The 21,449-nt window shown below is 36.9% G+C and overlaps 1 protein-coding gene across 1 annotated transcript in view; it reads left to right on the top strand.

The window, feature by feature from the left end:
* ENPP1 (ectonucleotide pyrophosphatase/phosphodiesterase 1) overlaps positions 1–21,449 on the top strand; it is a 65,353-nt gene that overhangs the window by 19,035 nt on the left and 24,869 nt on the right. Inside the window, exons 2-6 of the mRNA XM_065888627.1 lie at positions 14,071–14,143; positions 16,339–16,455; positions 17,188–17,313; positions 18,219–18,279; positions 20,421–20,518. Coding sequence (XP_065744699.1) covers positions 14,071–14,143; positions 16,339–16,455; positions 17,188–17,313; positions 18,219–18,279; positions 20,421–20,518 — 475 coding nt within the window. The remainder of the gene's footprint in view (positions 1–14,070; positions 14,144–16,338; positions 16,456–17,187; positions 17,314–18,218; positions 18,280–20,420; positions 20,519–21,449) is intronic.

The raw sequence follows: 21,449 nt of genomic DNA, 5'->3' as shown, positions 1-21,449 counted from the left end.
AGTTATAAGTACTGGATGTTTTTTCCTTTGAAAATGTTTGGTACTTTTGGAAGCAAAAATAAATGATCATGTTTTTCTTTTTATTGTATCTGTATGAGATGATGAATGTTAGCTGAGCCTGTTGTGGTAATCATTTCACTATATATTTAAATCAAACCATCATACTGTGCGCCTGAAACTTATACAGTGATATATGTTAATTATTTCTTAATAAAACTGGGGGGAAAAAATGAACACTATAGGAAAGGAGAATTACTGGCCTAGATAAAGCAGTTCTCTGGAGGCCTTGCAGGGTCCCCAGGAAAAGTTCTGATACGGAGGATATGGCTCAGGTGAGTTTCCGACCCCCTTTCTGCTTCACCTGGGAAAGTAAGGCTTGCAGGCTAGTGTTTCAGGTACTTCTCATGACAGGCCTAATAGTTTATTCCAATGGCCTGTGTTCAACAAGAAATCTTAATACATGTATATATTTGGGGTAATATTCCTTAAGAGAGGAGGGTACAGGATGTGGGGTTAGGGGTGATCCAAATAAAGGTAAGATCAAATGTCAGGGGAAAGTAGATTCATAGATATTTTAGATTTAGTAGGGAGAAGAGAAAATACCCAGTCCAACCCAATAAAGGGGCTATAGATAACATGCTTTTCTCAATATCACAAGGCTCCAGAAGTAACTCACATCTTAATTTGGATATAAAGGCATGAGAGTTATTGGTCTCTTTGAGATTAGGGCTACAATTTTGCCAGACTTATATTTTTAACCAAAAATGGATAGAATTTAAATAATTTCCTTACAGTTTATGGTAAAGTTCTAACATTGTTTCTGTTTTCTTAAGCTAGAGTTCTAATTTGATATTCCATTTAAAAAATATTTTCCAATTATCATTACTAGCTCCCATGGGCCACTAATTTGAGCTTTCTTTGAGACTTTTCTTCAAATGCTTATTTTACCAGGATAATTCATTGAAAATTAGGGAAATGATGAAATGACTATTTGCTTGAATATTAAAAGTGCCAAAACCCTTCTCTGGACTATTAGAGTTTAGACAAGACCCTCATAGTTTTATCTGCCCGGGAGACTGGTTCAACCAAGTGTGTACAGCACTGTGCTTATTCAAGATAATTGTTTTGAACTGCACTTTCTATTATCAGCGACTCCTAACAGATTTACATTTGATTGAGGGCATTATCTTCTCTATATTTCATGTACGTAGTGTCATATCTGAATGGTAAAAAAATATGTCTGCCATTATCTTTCTTTCTCACTTAGGAAAGGGTTAAAAGCTCAGAACCTCTGAGTGACGGATGGGGGGAGCCTTTAAGAGCCAGTATTAAAATAATAATCACATAAATATTACATTAAATGTTTAAATATTAATTTAATGATATTTTGTACCTCATAAAACTGCCCTACTGCCTTCTAAGTTTATTTCTCCTCTGTTCTTTTTTAAAAGGATATGAGAAAAAAGAATACCAAGGAAGAGTGTGTAGTTTCTCAATGTGAATATATTTCTTTTTACTCATGACTAGAATTCACTTTGGTAAAGTCTATTAAACTCAGCCTGCTACTGATTTCCCCCATTCACTAAATATGAGAAGTAGTTTGTATCTTAAGAAATGTGCCAGATTTCATGGCAATATTTCTGACATAAATTGGAAGAAGTACTGTTGGAAATGATGGTATACATCCAGCAATTCTGTTAATCATTATTGTAAAAAATTGTGTCAATGATGAATTCCTTAGAAAGTCAACCAAAATTTCTGTGATACGTCTTTGAAGCTTGTTTTTGTGGACTCCTGTCTTAGCATCTCTCATTTTAAAGGTAATATTTTCCCTTTTATAAAGTTTGTGGAAAATATAGTATCCTCAGAGCAGAGGTTCCTTCTATCCATAGAAGTAAGAGTCTCTCTGAGGGGGAGTGCTATGGCTTGTGATCTTAGCTTGGTTATAACTCATACAGAGGTCCTAGAAGTGCTTTAGCAGCTGGGCTTGCGCAGGTAGTGACACGTTCTACCCCACATGTATGGATCTGTCCAGAGTCAAAGGAACCCACCATGGTGTTCCTCTCCGTTATGTTGTCATTAGCCTCGTGACTGGTCCTTCTAGTTACTCTTATAAGCAGTGGTTTGATAAATGGCCTTGATCACCAAGACCCTGGATATTTTTGGGGTTTTGTCGTCATTCTTTGTGTGTGTGTGTGTGTGTGTGTGTGTGTGTGTGTGTGTGTGTATTATAGTTTAAGAAATTGCTAGTTATTGCTTGAAACTTCATAAAATGACTCCCCCATTACACTTCTATTTTAGCACCTCTTCTTCCCTCTGTCATTGTAATCTTCAGCCTATGCTAGTCATAAGTTGGTATTGTGATAATGATTTCTGTGACTCCTAATTGAGACCTGTCAATAAGAGAATAAATATTATCATTATTTTCTTAATTGCCAATGCTGATGTAATTGTGAGGGTAAAGGACATTCAGCTTAATACGGTTGTCATATGAGATATTTCCTGGAATAGTACTGGCAGGGACTAATATTTCTTAAATTGAAATTGAAGAGGTTGAGCATGGGCCAGAGAGACAGAGATATAAAAGATATGTTTTTGGAAACTGTCAGAAATCAGAAATTGAGATATGGTTTTGAAGTCATAATTTCATTTTATGAAGAAATTGTGCATGCTTATATACCTTATAAGCTATGTATTATATTATAAGTGAATTATCTTATATATGTAATATGTTGTATGAAGTTGGAACATCCTGTGGAGGACATAGGTATTGTGTAATTTATGGCGTATCCTCCATATATAAAGATATATACAAGCTGATCTCACTTTACCTACCTCAAGTTGTGAAGGTGGTCTCAAACTTGAAATTTCCCCAATGTTTTTGGCAGAAGCAAAACATAAATCCTTTTTGGAGGAAAACGCCATCATCCTCAGCTTCAAAGAATCCTGAAAATTTTTAACATCAATGAACAGAACACAGTTAAATACAACTAAGCACACAAAAGAAAATGGCAACATGAGCAAAAACCAGCAGAAGTATCACACAGCAGAAGCAAACAAACAGTGGCTTCAGATGGTAGTGTTATCAGACACAGATTATAAAATTCTTGTCCTTTTTAAAGAAAATATGGAAGAAATAATAGTGAATTGAATTAGAAGGATAATTTCTTGTGACCTTTCTTTGTGATACATGCTAGATAATGTCTTCCGATCTATTTTTCAGCTCACAAATTCTGTCTTCCACTACATCTCTTCTGATGTGAAGCCTAATCCCTTAATTAATTTAGTTCATTTTATTTTTCATTTTATTTCTAAAAATTTTATTTGGTTCTTTGAAAAACTGTCTAGGTTTCCTGATTACTGATAGTATTATCCCTTTTTCCTTTTATTTTGGACAGTATTTGAAGAGATGACAATTTTCTAGAACTGACGAAAGACATCAGTCCTTAGGTTCAAGTAGCTCATTGAATCGTAAGCAGAAGAAATATATGTCAAAAAACAACACAATAACATTGCAGAATACAAAGGTAAAAATAAAAATCATTGGAGGTATAGGAGAAAAATGATAAATTTTCTTCAAGTGTGACGGACTGACAGCTGAATTCTCATAGTATAATGAGATCTTCACTGTGCCGAAAGAAAACAATTGTCAGACTGGAATTGTATCCCCTGCAGAAATACCGTTCAAGGACGAGAATAAAATAAAGACATGTATATACTAACAGACACGGACAGAATCTGCCGTGAGGAAAATTTTTAAAGATTTCTTTATGCAGAAGGAAACTGATTCCAGATGTTTCCAGATGAAAAGTGTAAAGGAAAAAATGCATTAAAATGCATAAACTTGTAAATATTTGGGTAAACCTAAATGTACTTATAAAACAACAATGTCTTAGGGGTTGAAAAGTTAGAATAAAAGTAATATTAAAAGAGAATAAAATCTAAAAAAGCTAAAACCTAAGCATCCATATCAACAACTTAATAAAAGAAAACCCAGAAAATTAGACCTGGGATATGGAAGGAAAGAAAAAAGTAAAGATAAGACCAGAAATCAGTAAAATAAAAAAGAGACTGACAAAGTAAAAAGCAGATTCTTTGAAAAGGTATGATCCCCCATGGTGAGCCTGATTACCCCCAAAAAGAGAGAAGGCACAAATTACATCAGGAATGAAATAAAGGAACACAAATTCAGTGCTACAGACACTGAAAAAATAACAAGTGATTATTGTAAATCACTTTATACCAATGTAGTTGAAACTGCAGATGAAGTGAAAAATTCCAAGAAAAACTGAGTCAAGAAAAATTAGAGAATCTAAGTAATTCTATAATCAATGAAGAGATTGAACCAGAAGTTAATAAACTTCTTGCACAGACCTTTCTAGGCCCAGTGAGCTTCCACAGTTAGTTCTATCCTTCAAGGAAAAACTAACTCTGATCTTATACTTCTTCACTGCTTATCGTGACGTGAAGTTGGCATAGCCTTTCGCTTGAAGGTCTTGTTACTGTTAGTGTTCTGGTATTTTATGGTGATGTGAATAAGTGTGAGCCTTTGATTTATTATTCTGCTTACTTGATATTAGTAGTATGAGCCTGTTGATTTCAAGATTTGTATGTAACTTCTTGAATCCTATTGAGAATACTATTTAGATGGGTTTGTTTCAAATGTTTTTCTCTCTTCTCCTTCCTGTTTTTCCTTTGTGTTGATCTTAGACCTTTTCTTTTTGTTGATCTCATATTGTAGGCTTACCTCCAATGACTGGTGAATCATGGTGATTCATTGATATTTAAGAATGAGGGATTCGGTAGGTTAAATGGAGGCAGAATTTGTTGATTAGAGTTTGCTTAGAGGAAGTGGGCAGGGAGGACTTCCTGTTATGCTGAAGATCACTAAAATGCCAGAATGAGGTAAACTTTACTCTGGGTCACTGGTATCCATGCTAGCCCCCTGGGTTCTCCAGTATACTGATTCTAAAAGTATATGGGTTCATTGTGGAAACTGGAAAACAAAGGTAAGTACCAAGAATCACTGTGAGCCCATCAGCCAGAGATAAGACTATTTGTAAACTATGTATTATGTATAACATAAAATTAGCACCATATTGCCTATTCTGTTTTATAGTTTGCAGTTCATACTCAACGGTGTCTTTCCCCAGGTCATTAAATATTCTTCTAAATCATAACTGTTAATGGCTGTATAATACTCATATACATAGTCCATATTTTCTTTAGCTATTTTCCTATTATTAGACATTGTACCTATGTCTATTTTTTGTTATAAATAGTACTGCATGTATATATTTGTATCTAAATATTCGTACGTAATTTTTTTGCCTTAGGATGAAGTGTAGTTTTTGAGAAGTATATATACTTTAAGGTGTTTGTTTCAGACTTTTTCTAGAGATTTTTATATGCACAGTGCTTGGATCAATCCACAGCTAATCTTTGTTAAGTGTGCAGATATGAATCTGTAGTAATCTCTAATACACAGATAGGTGTTTACATGGATCCCTTTTTCAGTGGCATGGGTTGGAGAGCTGCTGTATAGGTACAACTAAAGTTACCAGTACAGCCATTCCCTGCAAAATAATAATTTGCTTTTCTTCTCTATTACACCTTTTTGACATATTTTCTTTACCAGTGCATGGTCTTCAACCACTGTTAAACAGATTACTGCAGAATTAACCACCCCCCCCAAGAAAAAGGGAAATATTAGTATACTAGTTTATGGCATTTCTTTTAACAGCAAATAAGAAAGAATGCCCTGAAGTTTGATTAAACATTGATAAGGTTATATTGTTCCTGTGGAAGAATCTGTAATGTCTCAGTGCTCTAAGTGAGTTGGATATTCCTAGTAGGAACTGTCATTTATGGAGTACCTCAGTGTCCCAGTCACCAATCTGGGTACTTTCTGTAAATTATGTCCAAGGTTTGTGCCAATTTTTTGAGGTGTGTATTATCACCACTTCATAGATAAAAAATAATGTTTAGCAAGGATATGGAACATTTCTAAGTCACATAGTTGGTGGTTGTCTATAAGTCACAAGAAGGTAAGCTCCATGGCTCCATGAAAGCACTGAAATGTTTCCATTTCCTGGTGTATACCCAGCACGAGACTCTTCTTTTTTCCTTTTTTTTTTGCGGTACGTGGGCCTCTCTCTGCTGTGGCCTCTCCCGTCGCGGAGCACAGGCTCCAGACGCGCAGGCCCAGTGGCCACGGCTCACGGGCCCAGCCACTCCGCGCCATGTGGGATCCTCCCGGACCGGGGCACGAACCCGCGTCCCCTGCATCGGCAGGCAGACTCCCAACCATTGCACCACCAGGGAAGCCCACGAGACTCTTCTTAACACGTGGTAGCCTCTCAGGAAATATTTGTTGAATGCTGAAAAAAAGGAATGAACAGAGGTGGGATTTGAACGCTCGCCGTTTTGAAACAGAACCCCTTTCTGCCAGGTAGATGTCAACTTCTTCAGCGTGTTCAGGTTTCACTGAGAGGTTGAGCGTGAGGTTTGCCTCTAAGTGATGTGCTTGTCCAGGGCGTAGTTTCTCCTTCCCCCTTTTCATTTGACCAGTTATATAAATTGCTTCACGTAAAATTTCACTGCCATTTGGGAGAACCTTCAGTTAAGTCAAATGTAACTAAAACGATACTGCGTATATAAGAGGCCAAGCAAAAGTTAGAACCTTGTCTTTAAAAAACTTCTCAATACACTCAAGCAGTTGTTCTAACTTCTACACTGAACTTTGTAACACTTCAAAGTTCTTCAAAAACAAGACATTATCTTTGAGCGTGACATCCCTCTGAGCCGCCGGTGGGAGTTTCTTGGCACTGGGCTCGCTGCATTAGGATCTAATCCTTATCCTCTAGGAAAGGAAATCCCCCGAAGACTCCAGCAACGCATAGGTCCGAGTTCCCACAGAGTCGTTTCCAGAAAGCATGCTGCTTGAGTAAAAGGTCAGAGGACTGACTGATAGGCAATGTGGTCAGCTAATTCATCTTCAAATTGGAGAGGCATCTGTCACATTTGAATACCAAATCCAGCAGTTGTCCATTTCCTAAAAAAATGCTTTTCCCCTATATTTATTATAGGCACCCTTTATATAAAGGCACTTAACAAACTGATTGACTTTGTCAACTCAGATGAAGAAAAGGGGGAGATTTATAGTTTTCCCCCAAATTGTTTAATTAAATCAGGTTACTGATTTTTCAGGCCAACAGTTATTTTGAATATCTATGCGCTAGGCACTCTGCTAGACCTAGAAAATACAGAGATGAGTCAATAAATCCACGCCTCCCTGGAGCTCACAGTCCAGTCAAAGACACACAGATAAACAAATCTCCCAGAGCATGGTCAGGGCTGCAGTAATTGGAAAGACCCAGAGGAGGACAGAGCATCTCCTGAGAGAAGACAGGCAGGTGAGTGGCTTATGGCACAGCCTTTCACAGTGTCACCAAAGGATCTTTCTAGAATTTATAAATCCAGTCACTGGATTTATAAGGCCACAGCCACCTTTCAGCCACTCCCGTGTCCCCACCTCCTGCCCCACTCCCTTTACAATCTGACTGCTTAAGTCCTAATCTTGCCCATGTCACTTATCAACTCTGTGATCCTTGGCAAGTTGCTAACCTCTCTGCGGCTAAGTTTCCTTAAACTGGGTAAATACAATAATCTGTGTCACAGTGTTATTGTGAGGATTAAATGGTTTGATAGAAAACTCTTAGAAAAGTGCCTAGCACATAGGAAGTACTACCGAAGGGATAGTTGCTGTTGTTCTGTAGAAGTGATGGCTACTACTGTAATCACTGTTATTCTCTCTTTCCCAGACTGGTGTTATTTTCTATACTTCCCTGGCTTCGCACAAAGCACCATTGCATAGATTTGTTACTGAATTAGACACCAGGCCCCTCTCTTGGGGCGCTAGCTGAACTGAGGCCCCCTGGCTGGCTCAGGGAGTTCTTTCCCGCGCTCAGGTTCACGCTGCCAATAACGAAACTGAGTTTGGTGCAAGCAAGACAGGCTTTTATTCAATGGCCAGAGAATGGAGAAGGGGAGCTCATGCTCTAAAGGTACCATCTCCTCTAAGGGAGGGAAGTGAGGGAATCTTAAGGGTCAGGAGGCAGACAGGTCATCAGGACACTAGGAAAGGGGTGGAGATTTCCAGGGGCAGCCCGGGCATGCGCGGTCTTCCACACTCCTTTGCACACGGCACCAATTGTGCAAGCAGAGTACAAATCCCCCCACTGGGCAAAGATCTTAGCATAGGGATGAAGCAAAGGTAACTCTTCTCTTGGACTCCTCCAGGTTTCATCTGCACAGGTGTGGTCCTGTGGTCAAGTCAGGGCCAGGTTCTGAGCGGTTGACCACTGTGTAACACTCAAAGCATGTATCTCTCCCAGTAGAGCTGAAAACCACCGGCCCAACACCAGGTACTTTTGAAACAAACACAGAGATAAATCAGGGCAAGTGTCCTTCAGCTCTCAGGGGTCGATACGGAAACACAGAGATAAATCAACTCAAGGAAAATAGTGACCATTAGCCTGCTTTGTCTGCCATCTTGGATCTAGCTGGTTCAGTCTGGTTTTGCGCGGGCCTTTGTGGCATCTTGTTGATAAAACACAGCTAGCCTGTACAGTTAAAAAATAGTTTCTGTACTTATGCATGGGTGCTTGGGTGACACATTGTCACTATGTAGTTTAATTCTTAGGTTACTTCTCACTGTCTCATGTCTTTATCATCAACAAATTCTAGAGTTGTTGCCCTGAGTAGATTATCAACTCAGATTAGGGATTTCACCACAAATTCTTTTTGTTTTAATTTTGTGCTTCTCCACAGAATCGAAGTCCAGTGCATATTGCAGGCGCTCAAACATTTGTTTATTGATTGAAGGGGAAACTCCTTTTTTCCCCCCTTTCTCTTTGTGAAGGCTTTTGTAACCATTCTCTCCTTTTCTTCTCTCCACTGTGCTGGTAGCATGTTAACATTTTTTACATATTTCAACTGTAGCTCTTTTCCAGTTCCATTGTAATCATTCATTTTAATGTCCACATGCTTTCTCTGTCAGGGGAGGAATTGCTCTCATTTGCATCTCTGGCCTTTAGCAAAGGCCAGTAGACACATTTGTATGAATACTTGATAAAGAAAGAATAATACTCATTATGTTAATGCCACTGTGTTTGAGGGAATTTGTGAGAAAAAAAATTGAGTGATTTCTTTATATCTGTTTTGGTTCACTAAATGGCCAAGAAATGATTCAGGGACTCTAACTAAACAAGCAGGATACTCCAAATAAATATTGTTCTAACATAGAGGCAAAATATTCCAACAACTTTACTTTTGCTTATATGTCTCCAAGCTTCATGTTTTCTAAGATAAAATATTTTGGCTATAGCTTCTAAGAAAATATCAAAACTTGAAAACTACCTAAATTGTTATAGAGGTATGAAAGGATGGTGGATTTTGACATTGTTGGATTAAACTACTTTGAGAAGAAAATTCAAATTGAATTAGATTTCACAGCTCTGATAATCGTTGGAGAGAAATTTCCTACTAAAAACTATTCTGATTGGGTGTTGTGTAACAAAGTAGTAGGTAATTTAAATTTCATCTTTTACAGAGGTGAAATGATTGTTCCTATGGTCATACTTTAGTTTCAGTTTCATGCTATGCATTATCTAAAAGGTAAATCTAAATAATATCTTTTAGTAACAAAGAGGTGATTAAAAAAATCAGCATGCCTCTTCTGTAGCTTAACAAGAGGGCAAAGATTTTCATATATCATGTATGCTTTAAACTCATGGTTGCAATTTAAATGCTTGCTTACCACTAAATCTTTTCATAGTTTTTTCAAGATGAGACTTATTTGTAGCAGAACTGTTCACAAGTTTTGTTTTATATTTAGTTAGAACAGTAAGGTTATTGGTAATACATCTTCATGACTGAATTTCTTCAGCAGTGAGGGAATATGTATTGTAAGTCAATAAAGTTGAGAATATAAATAACTTCTCTTATCGTGATTTTCATTCATTGTCAAAAGTTAACTCCGATGACTAGTAAAAGTAGTAGAACTTTTTCGTCTTCTTACTTCCAGCAAGTACCTTATGCCAATTTCAGGTTTCTACTTTTGGGTTCACCTCCACTCCAAACCGTCCCACTTCTGAGAACTCAGACTCTGAAATTCTCTTCAGAGTCCATAACTTCTGTTCTTCTTCCTTCCTCACTCCCTCCCTCATTCCCACTCCTTCACTCACTCGATCCTTCACTTCTCACGGTTCTCCATCCAAATACCCATGTTCACGTGGTCCTAACCCTCCCTGTTCAGCTCTTGCAGTCACACCTTGAGTCTCTTGTTCCCTTTTCTGTTTCCCCTCCCTTCCTATCTCCCCATGCCATGTTATCTTTTTACCCCACTCCCCCACTCCCACTCCTGGAATTCCAGGCCTCTGGGTCTTATTACAAACAATTCATGATCTCAGTTAAGCTGGGCCCCCAGAGCTGGAGGGTCTGTTCACTCTTCCATTATTGACTCCATCTCTGTTGTCCCTACTGATTTGCTGCCATCCTTCACGTGGGGTCTCCTAAGCCCCCTTCATCACTTCAGAGCCCCACCTTGGCTTCCTCACTCCCCATAGATGCTTCTTACTTACAGAGAAGGATTGAAGGGCTGCTTCCAACTTCCTATGGCTACCCCTCAGCTTTTTTTGGTTTTTGTATCTTTAAGCCTTCTTCTCACCCACCTATCTCTGAGGCTAATCCCCTGAGAGTATTTTATTGTATGATTAACCTGACTGTTTAAACCAGTTTCTTATAATGAGCTTAGGTTGTTTCTGTTTTGTTTTATTTTTTTTCAAATACAAACAGTTCTGAATTAAACATCCTTGGATATATATATTATTATGTTATATACTATATTACTGCCCACTTGTGAGAGTACAGGCAGTGCTAGCTTTGCATGGTTCTCTGACATGTACAATTTCAGTTCCCACAGTTTGATTAAATAACACCAGCCTCCCAACAACATGGTTCAAATTTCAGTAACTAAGATTTATTGACCATGAGTAATTGCAAAGTACAATCTTTGCTACTAGCTTTTTCAGTCCACAAAACACTATGCAAACAGCAGATGCATATCATGGTCAGTGACCAGTGTCACTTCTTTTAAAGTGTGTCAGTGATTGGTTACTATGCATCTGTTGGTCAGTTCAGCACAGACAGAAAAACAAGTACTTGTGTTGCTTTTCTATCTGCCAGTGGTAGACCTCCATCACATTTTATAGAAATGAATAATTGAAAGAGGGAATTGGCCGATAAAGTGCAGTTAAAAAAAGAAAAGTGATGGGCTTCCCTGGTGGCACAGTGGTTGAGAGTCCGCCTGTCGATGCAGGGGACACGGGTTTGTGCCCCGGTCCGGGAAGATCCCACATGCCGCAGAGTGGCTGGGCCCGTGAGCCATCGCGGAGCCTGTGCTCCGCAACGGGAGAGGCCACAACAGAGAGGCCCACACACCGCAAAAAAGAAAAGTGATAATGCTGGAAATGAAATTCAGATCAAATGTGGATGGGGTTGCGGAAGAGATAGCTGACTGTGGGTAGGCTAACACTGCCGCTGTTCAACGGACTCTACATAAGCAGCCAAAGGAACCTAGTGACAGCGAATTTATTGACATGAGAAGCATGGCTGTGATGGAAAGGATGAAGACGTCCCAGAGGAAGTGACAGTGATACAAAGATTCATACTAATGGAATTTTTGGAGATATTTCATGGTATTAAAAGTACAAAGGTTAAAACGTTGGAAACTTATCTAAACTTAGAAAGGAATGTGACAATTTGCCAAGGCATATAAAAGATTCTCACTCCGTATTGTGAGAAGTGGATAAAACGCTGTTCAAACTATTCTTGATAGGTTTATTACAAAGAAATAAAACTTTAATTTTCCGTGGTTTAAATTACAGGATACTAAATACAGATTCGTTTTACTATTTTTTCATTTCCCTATATATTTATAATTGACAGTAAGAGAGTTTTTATTGATTTTGATAGATCCTTCAGAATTACTCTTCCATATGTTTGTGTTAGTTTACACCACCATTAAAGGCTTAGGAGAATCCATTAGTACTCTTACGACATTGTTCTATCTGCCATTCTTTACTTATTTGTTCAAGCTCTTCTTCTGATGGCTCTTTATTTTAATGGAAATATATACATTTAGGTTTTTGATTTCCTAAAAAAAGAACCTGACCTAGACCCTGTTGTATTTTAGACCCACTGTACTTTCACTCTTTTTTCCTTTACCTTCGTTTTCTTTTGAAATGTGTTAGACCTGCTTCCTCAGTTTATTTGCCATTCACTTCCTCTTTAGTTCTGCAGTCCCTTGACAGTAGGCATGCTGAGGACAGAGGTCATGTCTCTTTTATTACTGAGTACCCAGTACCTAAACTACAGATCAGCATACAGTCAATACTCAGTATGTTTTATTGGAGGGAATGAGTTCAGAAAACATAAAAAAGCCTCTACCCACCACCCACCCTGTGCCATTCACCCATCCCTCCTGTCTTTAGTATCTCTTCATCTTGGCTTTGGGGAAATGCCACGCCACCCTTCCATACTGTGTCCATTCCCCTTTTTCATATTCTGGGTTCCAGCCAAAGTAGGCTGCTCATCATTCATCTGCCACCTCCCATATGCCTTCCTTCCTGCAAGCCTTTCCTTATACTGGCTTTTCTCTGCTCTGCCCTCTCTTCGCTTCCATCAGCTCTGCCTGACAATATCATGCCATCATTTCCCCTCTTCAGAGTCCAGCCCAGAGCCTTCCTCTATGAAGTCTTTTCTGATCTCTTTCTCACCGGCCACCCCAGCCTTTCTTCTTTAAACAGCTATAGAACTTTGCAACTAGAGGCTACCAAATATGAACCATTTGTACTGTTGCTTTTGCCTTTTCCCAAAAAGTAGAAGCTCCCTGGAGGGTCTCTTATTCTTTCCTTCAATGCATAATATAGTCTTTACACATAGTTGGTGCTCAATGAATATTTTATTGAATTGTCCTGAAATGTGACATTCCAGAGAGCTGCCAAGGGAACTCCATTCCACTGAAAAATATTGAGGACTATTTTGTAGATTATTCTGCTTTTTTTTTTTTTCTAACTCACAAATAAACTTCTGTCATTGTTCTTGGGAGTTATATGGTGTAATCACTTACACCATATTCACCAAATGATCTAGTTAAAGTCAAATGTCAAAGTCCAGAATAGTGGAGAATGAGAAAGTTGCAAAATGGTAGAGCTGGAAAGATTTTTAGGGATCCAAGGAGTCCAGCCCTTTAATTTTATAAGTGAGTAAATTGATGTCTGGAATGTTAAAGTGACCTGCTCCAAATCTCTACACAACCAGTTTGTGGTAACATTTGGGTCCGGGATGTAGTCGTCCAACCCTGTCTGTTGCTCATTCCCACAAGCTGTCACAGTGAATATGAGAATAGTGTTTAGGTTTGTGTAATTAAACTGTTAAAAGAGGCATCTGATATTCTCATATTGCCTTTTATGGATTAACAAGTAGAAAATTGTTAGGTTTTCTTTTCTCCCTACCTTAATTATTATAAGTTTTTGGACTGGATTCATTTACATCCACTGGGAAATTTCTGGCAACATTAACCTAGGAAGGCACAGATTTGTTTGCTAATATTTAAGTAAACTTGTTGTTGAAGTATGACGTACATACAGAACAGTTAACAAGTAGAAAATTGTTAGGTTTTCTTTTCTCCCTACCTTAATTATTATAAGTTTTTGGACTGGATTCATTTACATCCACTGGGAAATTTCTGGCAACATTAACCTAGGAAGGCACAGATTTGTTTGCTAATATTTAAGTAAACTTGTTGTTGAAGTATGACGTACATACAGAACAGTACCTGAAGCAGAAATGTGCAGTTTGAATTTTTCCAAGGTGCACACATCATGTGACCAGCACCAGATCAGGAAACAGAGCAGCGCCAAGTTTAGAAGTATTTAAAGAAATAAAACATTTGAAGAAATAAAAGGGCTTGGAAACTACATCTTTTTTTTTTTTTTCTCTCCACAGGTATTGTCAGTCTGTGTGTTAACGACAATCCTTGGTTGTATATTTGGGTTGAAACCAAGCTGTGCCAAAGAAGGTAATTAGTACAGTAATTTGTGTGTGTGTGTGTGTGTGTGTGTGTGTGTGTGTGTAGGGGTACTAGTCAGCCTTTTTCAGAATGTGATTGAGATAAGCGTTATGTCCTAATCCCTTGAGTACTCCATAGATAGTGCAAATTTGATGCTGGTTTGAGCCTTTTTCTTGAAGCTCTTTTATTATTTTAGCCATATACTATTTTATTTACTTGCAGAACTTCATCCCATAATGATGAAGAGGGGCTATGACCAAAAAACCAACCCACCAGTCAAACAAACAGAAAAACCTCAAAACAGCAAAAAATAAAGAACAAAGACACAAACAAGCAGCTGGCTGACAGGTTCTGGTGCTGTGCTCTTGGAGCCTGTCTCCCTGACTTCCTCAAGTGACTCCCAAACACTTTTTCTCCCTAAGGAGTTAGCCCTGGAGGTTACTAGGTAACCAATTAGCATCCCTGGGCAACCAGAAACTTATCCTTACATGCTTTTAAGTCTTTTAAAATTGCAGACATTTCAAAGCAACAGTGATATTTTTAAGCTAATATATATATATATATATATTATTGAGTGCAGAAATCTAGCCAACACTGACAAGATTACTATGAATAATAAAACTATGAATCACAGTACACTGTAGCAGTCATTATTTTGGCTCTGAGGTAGTTTTTTATTTTTTCCCTGTTAAAATCACTGATGGTCTTCCTAGGGAATTTGGTTTTGAAAATTGAACAAATCCTTCTGTTCAACTATTCTGTAATTGTGATATTAGTCATTTAAAAAATGTTAGTGATTGTTAAGCTGTCATTTATAGTTGAAATGAATGAAATGTAATTTTATATATTTAGTTAGCAACTATTCAGAGCAAACTGTCAATGTTTAATAAAATTAAAAAGCTATAGACTTTAGTGTTCACCTGTGTAGCCTTTAGACCCAAAGTAATTCCCCTTGAGTTCAGTTTGGCATGTAAAAATAAAACCGAATGATTGAAAACAGTAATTTTAATCTAAACTCAACATGGAATGCATATTATTTTTTAAATGACTAGGAACATATTAGTGAGCTCCAAGTAATAGCTATTATTATAATAGCTTTTCCCCCTTGGGTCAGGAAAGTTAATATTTTTGACCCTAGAAATTATTATTGTCATTTCATGTCCTTGAAATTGCCTAGTTTCCCGGTGTTAAATGAGAGTTAAACTCTGTGGCAGTGTCTTCTTGGGTCAGGAGACCATTGCAGTCAAGAGCTAGGATTATTCATTTTTTTCTTTTTGACTTCCATTATTTTATAAGTGGATTTTTTTTCTTACCACCCTGATTTTTTAGTAATCCAATAAAAACCTAGCTTATTCTAGGTAACTAGTGAAGAGTTACAATGTAAAATTGTTTTTAATGAAAAGTATTTTCCTTCCATATCTGCCATTTATCCATTTAACAAAAACTTATTAGTACCAGCTATAGTCAAGGCTCTTGCTAGGTACCAGGGATACAGTGTACTGGGTAACTTCCAGATGTGGTCTTTGTTCTTAAGAAGTTTGTGCTCTAGGGTGAGACTGGGATATTAACCAGATGATCTAGTTACAAATGGAAGTGAGTGACTGAGATGAAGGGTAAGGTTTTATACAAACTTAAGAAAAGGAAAAAGGACCTTGACTGGGAGTTTGGGAAAGTTTCTCAAAGGGAACAGCCTGGATCTGAAGGTGCAGTGGATGTTCTAGGTGATGGTGGGAGCTGGGTCCCGCAGAACATGTTACGTACAAACACATTACTTCTCCTTTACACCAGACTGAGAATGATGTAAGTCAGGTATTCTCTGTCTTTCTGAAATATTCATAGATTATCACTTTTTAGAGAACTCTGCATAAAATCTTCAGAACAAGCTCTTCTTATTTTTCTTTTCTTTATTATTCAAAAGTATTTCAGTTTTATTACCCCCAGTAAGGTTTATAACATATAAAAGAAAAAAGTCATCTTTTTTTCCTATGGCAAGAGATAAAATTGCAAACTCTGTAAGGTTACCGCCTTCTGTTTGTGTCACTTTCTACATGTATTTGTGAAAAGATTCTTGGTTAACTTTATTGCCCACGCCATCTGTGTTTTCTAAAACAATATTTGAACCTGACTATAACTAACTTAGGTGTATTAATTGATGTTTGCTTTGTAATTATATAATGATTAGAAACATCTTTCAATATTTTCAGTTAAAAGTTGCAAAGGTCGCTGTTTTGAGAGAACATTTGGGAACTGTCGCTGTGATGTTGCTTGCGTTGACCTTGGAAACTGCTGTCTAGATTACCAGGAGACGTGTATAGAACCAGGTAAAAATATGCAGGGGAAAAGATGGAGTCATGGGCCTTGGTAAAAGAGCAAAGAAAAGTTCTGCATCTTTTAGGTATGTGATTTACCTAACCCATTTGAGATTTTTAAAAATTTGGCCTTTATATTTTCTGAGAGAAAAAAATTTACATATTTTGCCTTGTTAAAAGTTTTATGGATAGCAAAACTGCCTGTTTTTAATGTATGCTGATAGCCTATTTAGTCTAATTTGCATTTCACCTAAGTTCAAAAAGGCTGCTTAAAATACATGAATATTTCTGTGGGCTTATTAAAGCAAGAGTTCTTAAGATGTCCACTTAAACTTCAAAGTAAGACCATCAGACTATGGAAATTTTCTGTTTGATTTGGTCTTCTCTACGTATGACATGCAATAACATTTAAATGAGAGCGAGCCAGGTTTAGATTAAATTTTGAGAACTCTGACAATGACTGTTGGAAGAAGCCAAGATGGACATGGGAGTTGTATAATAAGAATTACGTTTGTTTACATTTTAAAATGATGAGATTCTGGCTTTTTAGTGAATAATAATTACTGCCTGCATATTTTCTCTTAGTTCAGATTGACCACTGTGGTGGCAGGTTCTGTGACTGACTAAGGGTTAGAAAATGGTCCATTGTCTCTTCATGGATCATGTTCCAGAGACATTTCTGTATTCACTTTGGACATGTTGAATTTGGACCATGAAATGTATTATGTTGATATTTGTTTCTAGAACGGATATGGACTTGCAGCAAATTCAGGTGTGGTGAGAAAAGGTTGTCCCGAAGCCTCTGCTCCTGTTCGGATGACTGCAAGGACAAGGGCGACTGCTGCATCAACCATGGCTCCGTGTGCCGAGGTCAGGAGGTCATGCCCTCGCCGGGTTCAGAGGCAGGCTTACATCTTCCTAGGTCCTAGCGGGGTTTAGCACAGATGTATTTTTTACATTAGAAGTCATAGTTATTGACCCACCATATTAGCTGAAAAAATATTTTAAAAACATGGTATTAAGGAAAATTTCAAACAGATATACCTGAATAGAGAGAATATGTGATGAAGCTTGCATCACCGAGCTTAATAATTACCATTATCTAACATGGCCAATGTTGTTTTATCTGTAGTCACTCACTCTTCCGCTACAACCCCCTCATGTTCTTTTGATATTAGCTGCATATTTAACGCTGTACTTGTGGAAAGATCACTTTTGCGGTCCTGGCTGACTATATAACAGGTTCCTTTGTAGTAAGTGAGGACAATGTCTACTGTGCGTTGAGAGAGTGGATGTGAAGTTAGGGCATAAGATTCTGTGTAAACTGATGTTATGATGATGTCTCGTCTAGGTGTTACAGGGTTCCTTGAAATTCTTTGACAGAACCTGGCTCTGTATGAGAGGAACTAAGACATCAAGGATTTAATACCAGAAGATTTTGTTGGGTGGATAGAAGGAGGGTTGTAAATTTTGGCTGAAAATATTAACAATTTGAAAATGGAAAAGGTGCCTTCAAGTTCTCCCAAATGCAGTAGTATGTTTTAGTCTTGCAATTATACATTCATTTTTTAATTCCTGATATCAGCTAACTTTTATTTTGAAACAGAATAACTCCCTTTATTTGTTTTGTTTCCCTAGAATCACGTCCCATATTATCTATGTATCTGTTTAACATATTTTGTTTTTGGAATCTGTCCTAATGTGTCTCACAGGCATCACAATCATTGTTTCTGTTGAGTGTGTTTAACTCATTGTACTTCTTGAAAATGTTTTAGGTGAGAAAAGTTGGGCAGAAGAAACATGTGACAGCATTAATGATCCACAGTGTCCAGCAGGGTGAGATTATATTCTGAGATACTAATTTTTTTTAGGCGTACCATTTTTTTCCCTTTCCAAATAAAAATAATAATTATTCATTGGTTCAGTAAATATTATTTTTAGTTAAGCCCTCTTTTGGCACTGGTGGTGTAGAGATGATTATGGCGTGACTCCCCACTCTGGAAGCTAGTGGAAAAAAGAGAGATCATAAATATTTAGTATTCATGAGTGTTGGGTGAAAGTATTTGTGTTTTCCTTCTTAGGAAGGAAGGATCTTTACATTCATTTGAAATTTTTCAAGTTGAACTTACAGCAAATTACAGCTTCTTTTTATTTTTTTTGTGTGTTTTGGTTCATTTATATATTGTTGGGATAACATGTCTGTGAGAAGATGTTACATAATTTTTATAATTTATACTTGTTATTTTTGTATTTAGAGTATTTTTATAATACCTTATGTTTACAAGGTCATCAAAAAAAATTTGTGTGGAATTCAGAAGGTGGAAATTTGGTGACAGTATTAAACATAATCATCTTTGCTCCACTTGAACAAAGATATATGAATTCAAATTCATATAATTTGAATTATTAATCTTCAGAAATATATTTTTATGTCTTTAAAATAATGATTTTTCCAGACTGTTAAACATTTTAAAGCTGTATTTTAGCTTACTTATGTATATAATTTATTTTTGTTTTTTCAATATGTATTTTTGTTTTCTGTTGGATGGAAGAGTTCTTTTCTGTTTAAAACAGCAGTAATAGCAGCCAAAACTAAACCCAAAAAATTCCAACAGAAGAGACTTTTTTCAAAGAGGACTTCTCATATATCCTAAGATGTCTGTTAAGTCCAAGATATATTGGAAATTTTACACTTAATGAATTTTGAATCTTCCTTTTCCTTCTAAACATTGACTATTATTTTCCAATTGTAATGTTGACTCTGTTAGTGGAAAATATAAGTCCTTCTTTCTTTACAAGAAGACCGTAATTTAGGACACATTTTATTATACGGGAAATTATTATACCCGTATATTTACCTGGAGGCCCAGCAAACTGTTTTTATGTTTTCTGTTGATTGAATAGAAATAATTTTATACAGACATGGACCATTGAGACTATATGGAGCTGATTCTGCAGAGTTTCCCAGCAGAACTATGGTACAAATACTAGTTAGTGGAAATTATACACAAATTTCCTCCTTTTTCCATTTGTGTTTGGGTATGAGAGTAAGCTGGGGAGGCAGTAGAGTTGGAAAAGGTAAGGTAAGGTAAATCTTTGTGCTCAGATTTTTAAATTACTGAGTAAACTTTCAGTGGAAAGTTTTTTCATGGTTATCCAGTGATACACGACTTTCCTACTGTCTATCAGATGTCATTAGAAGCTGTAAAATTTCTGAACCATGCCTGTTTTGGTGTAGCCATGGAATGGTTGTCCATAGTTATTCTCTTTTGTTGGGAATATCATTATACATTTTTTTTTTTTGCTTCCCTCTTTGGATTTCCATACCACACATGTAAATCTGTGTGTGTGTGTGTGTGTGTGTGTGTGTGTGTGTGTGTGTGTGTACCTTCATTGTTCATTTCTAGCTTTGGATCATTTCTTTGTTGTTTATATATTTAACTGTAGTAAATACCTCACCAACTTCTCTATTAAATATTAATATCTTTTAAATATGGTAAACTTAAAAGCTAAATATTGTATATAATTTATGTGATATGAGATACTATCTATTAGTTTCAAGTAGAGACAATATCAGAAAATGCTTTTACAGAAAAAAAAATAGTGGAAACAAGAAACATAATTTAGAACATGCTATTTGTTAACATTTATTCTCTTGCAAATTGGGAAAATATTATTACATTTTAGTTGCTTTTGGTCTAGCTTTTGGAATAGCAGGAATCATAAATGATGGTCTCTGTATGGTGGCTCAGAATGGTATGAGTGCTTAATCAGTACTAGTTGATGATATATATTATAAAATATAAAAGCATATATGTGAATATAGATGCTTACAAAATATTCTTTATGAAGATGTTTGTTGAGCTTGTTAGTTTACCTAAGATTACATACCAACCTCAGTGGAAAATCTTCACTGGCTCTGTGTCTTCTTTCTTCTTCTTTAAACAATTTTTTTTCCTTTCTTTCTCATTATCCAGGTTTGAAATGCCTCCTACCCTCTTATTTTCTTTGGATGGTTTCAGGGCAGAATATTTACACACTTGGGGCGGACTTCTTCCTGTTATTAGCAAGCTGAGTGAGTAACTTCAGAGTTTACTATTGGAGTGCCACAGTTTCAGTGAGATAGACTAAGGAAGGAGTCTTTTTTTCGAAAAATACTGGCAGAATCTGTTTTACTAAACTCCTCTATTGCAAAAGAGTTAAACCTAATGATAAGGAACTAGTGTTTAATATTGTAATTGTTCTGAAACTGCCTTTTAAATAATTCTGCGATAATAGTAGTTATTTTAGGATTTTTATCCCTTGGTGATAGTTGTAGATATAAGGATGAGATAAGATATACTTTTTTTTCTTAGACTTCTGGATTCCTTTTATGGAAAAATTATTTATATATTTATCTAATATGTATTACATCTTAAAATAGCATTTCAAAAACTAAAATAGCATTTCAAAAACTGCTATGTGGGCTTCCCTGGTGGCCCAGTGGTTGAGAGTCCGCCTGCCGATGCAGGGGACACAGGTTCGTGCCCCGGTCCGGGAAGATCCCACATGCCGCGGAGCGACTGGGCCCGTGAGTCATGGCTGCTGAGCCTGCGCGTCCGGAGCCTGTGCTCCACAACGGGAGAGGCCACAGCAGTGAGGCCCCCGTACCACAAAAAAAAAAAAAAAAACTGCTATGTTTCTAGTAGGGTAGATATAGAATATTTGTTATTTATCTTATAGTATCATGTAGCATCTTTCCAACTTCTTTATCTCAATAAAGCCTTAATTGAATGATTATTGTGTAAGTTACTAACGCAATAGTAGAATTGTCTTTTCTTAGTATTAATGCCAAAGTTTTAAATCACATTAACCACCAGTAATATGGGCATCACTTGTATCATCATTGTTACTGAAAAAAAAATTAAATATGGGTATAAAAACTGTAGAACATTGCTTGTTATCAGTGATCAGTATTTAAGTAGCCACAGTGTAATGCTGGACTGAAATAGAAGTAAGTAAATACA

This window comes from Phocoena phocoena, chromosome 12 (assembly GCF_963924675.1).
Source record: "Phocoena phocoena chromosome 12, mPhoPho1.1, whole genome shotgun sequence".
Taxonomy (NCBI): domain Eukaryota; kingdom Metazoa; phylum Chordata; class Mammalia; order Artiodactyla; family Phocoenidae; genus Phocoena; species Phocoena phocoena.
The sequence above is the reverse complement of the archived record's forward strand: the minus strand, read 5'-3'. Positions and strand labels throughout refer to the sequence as shown.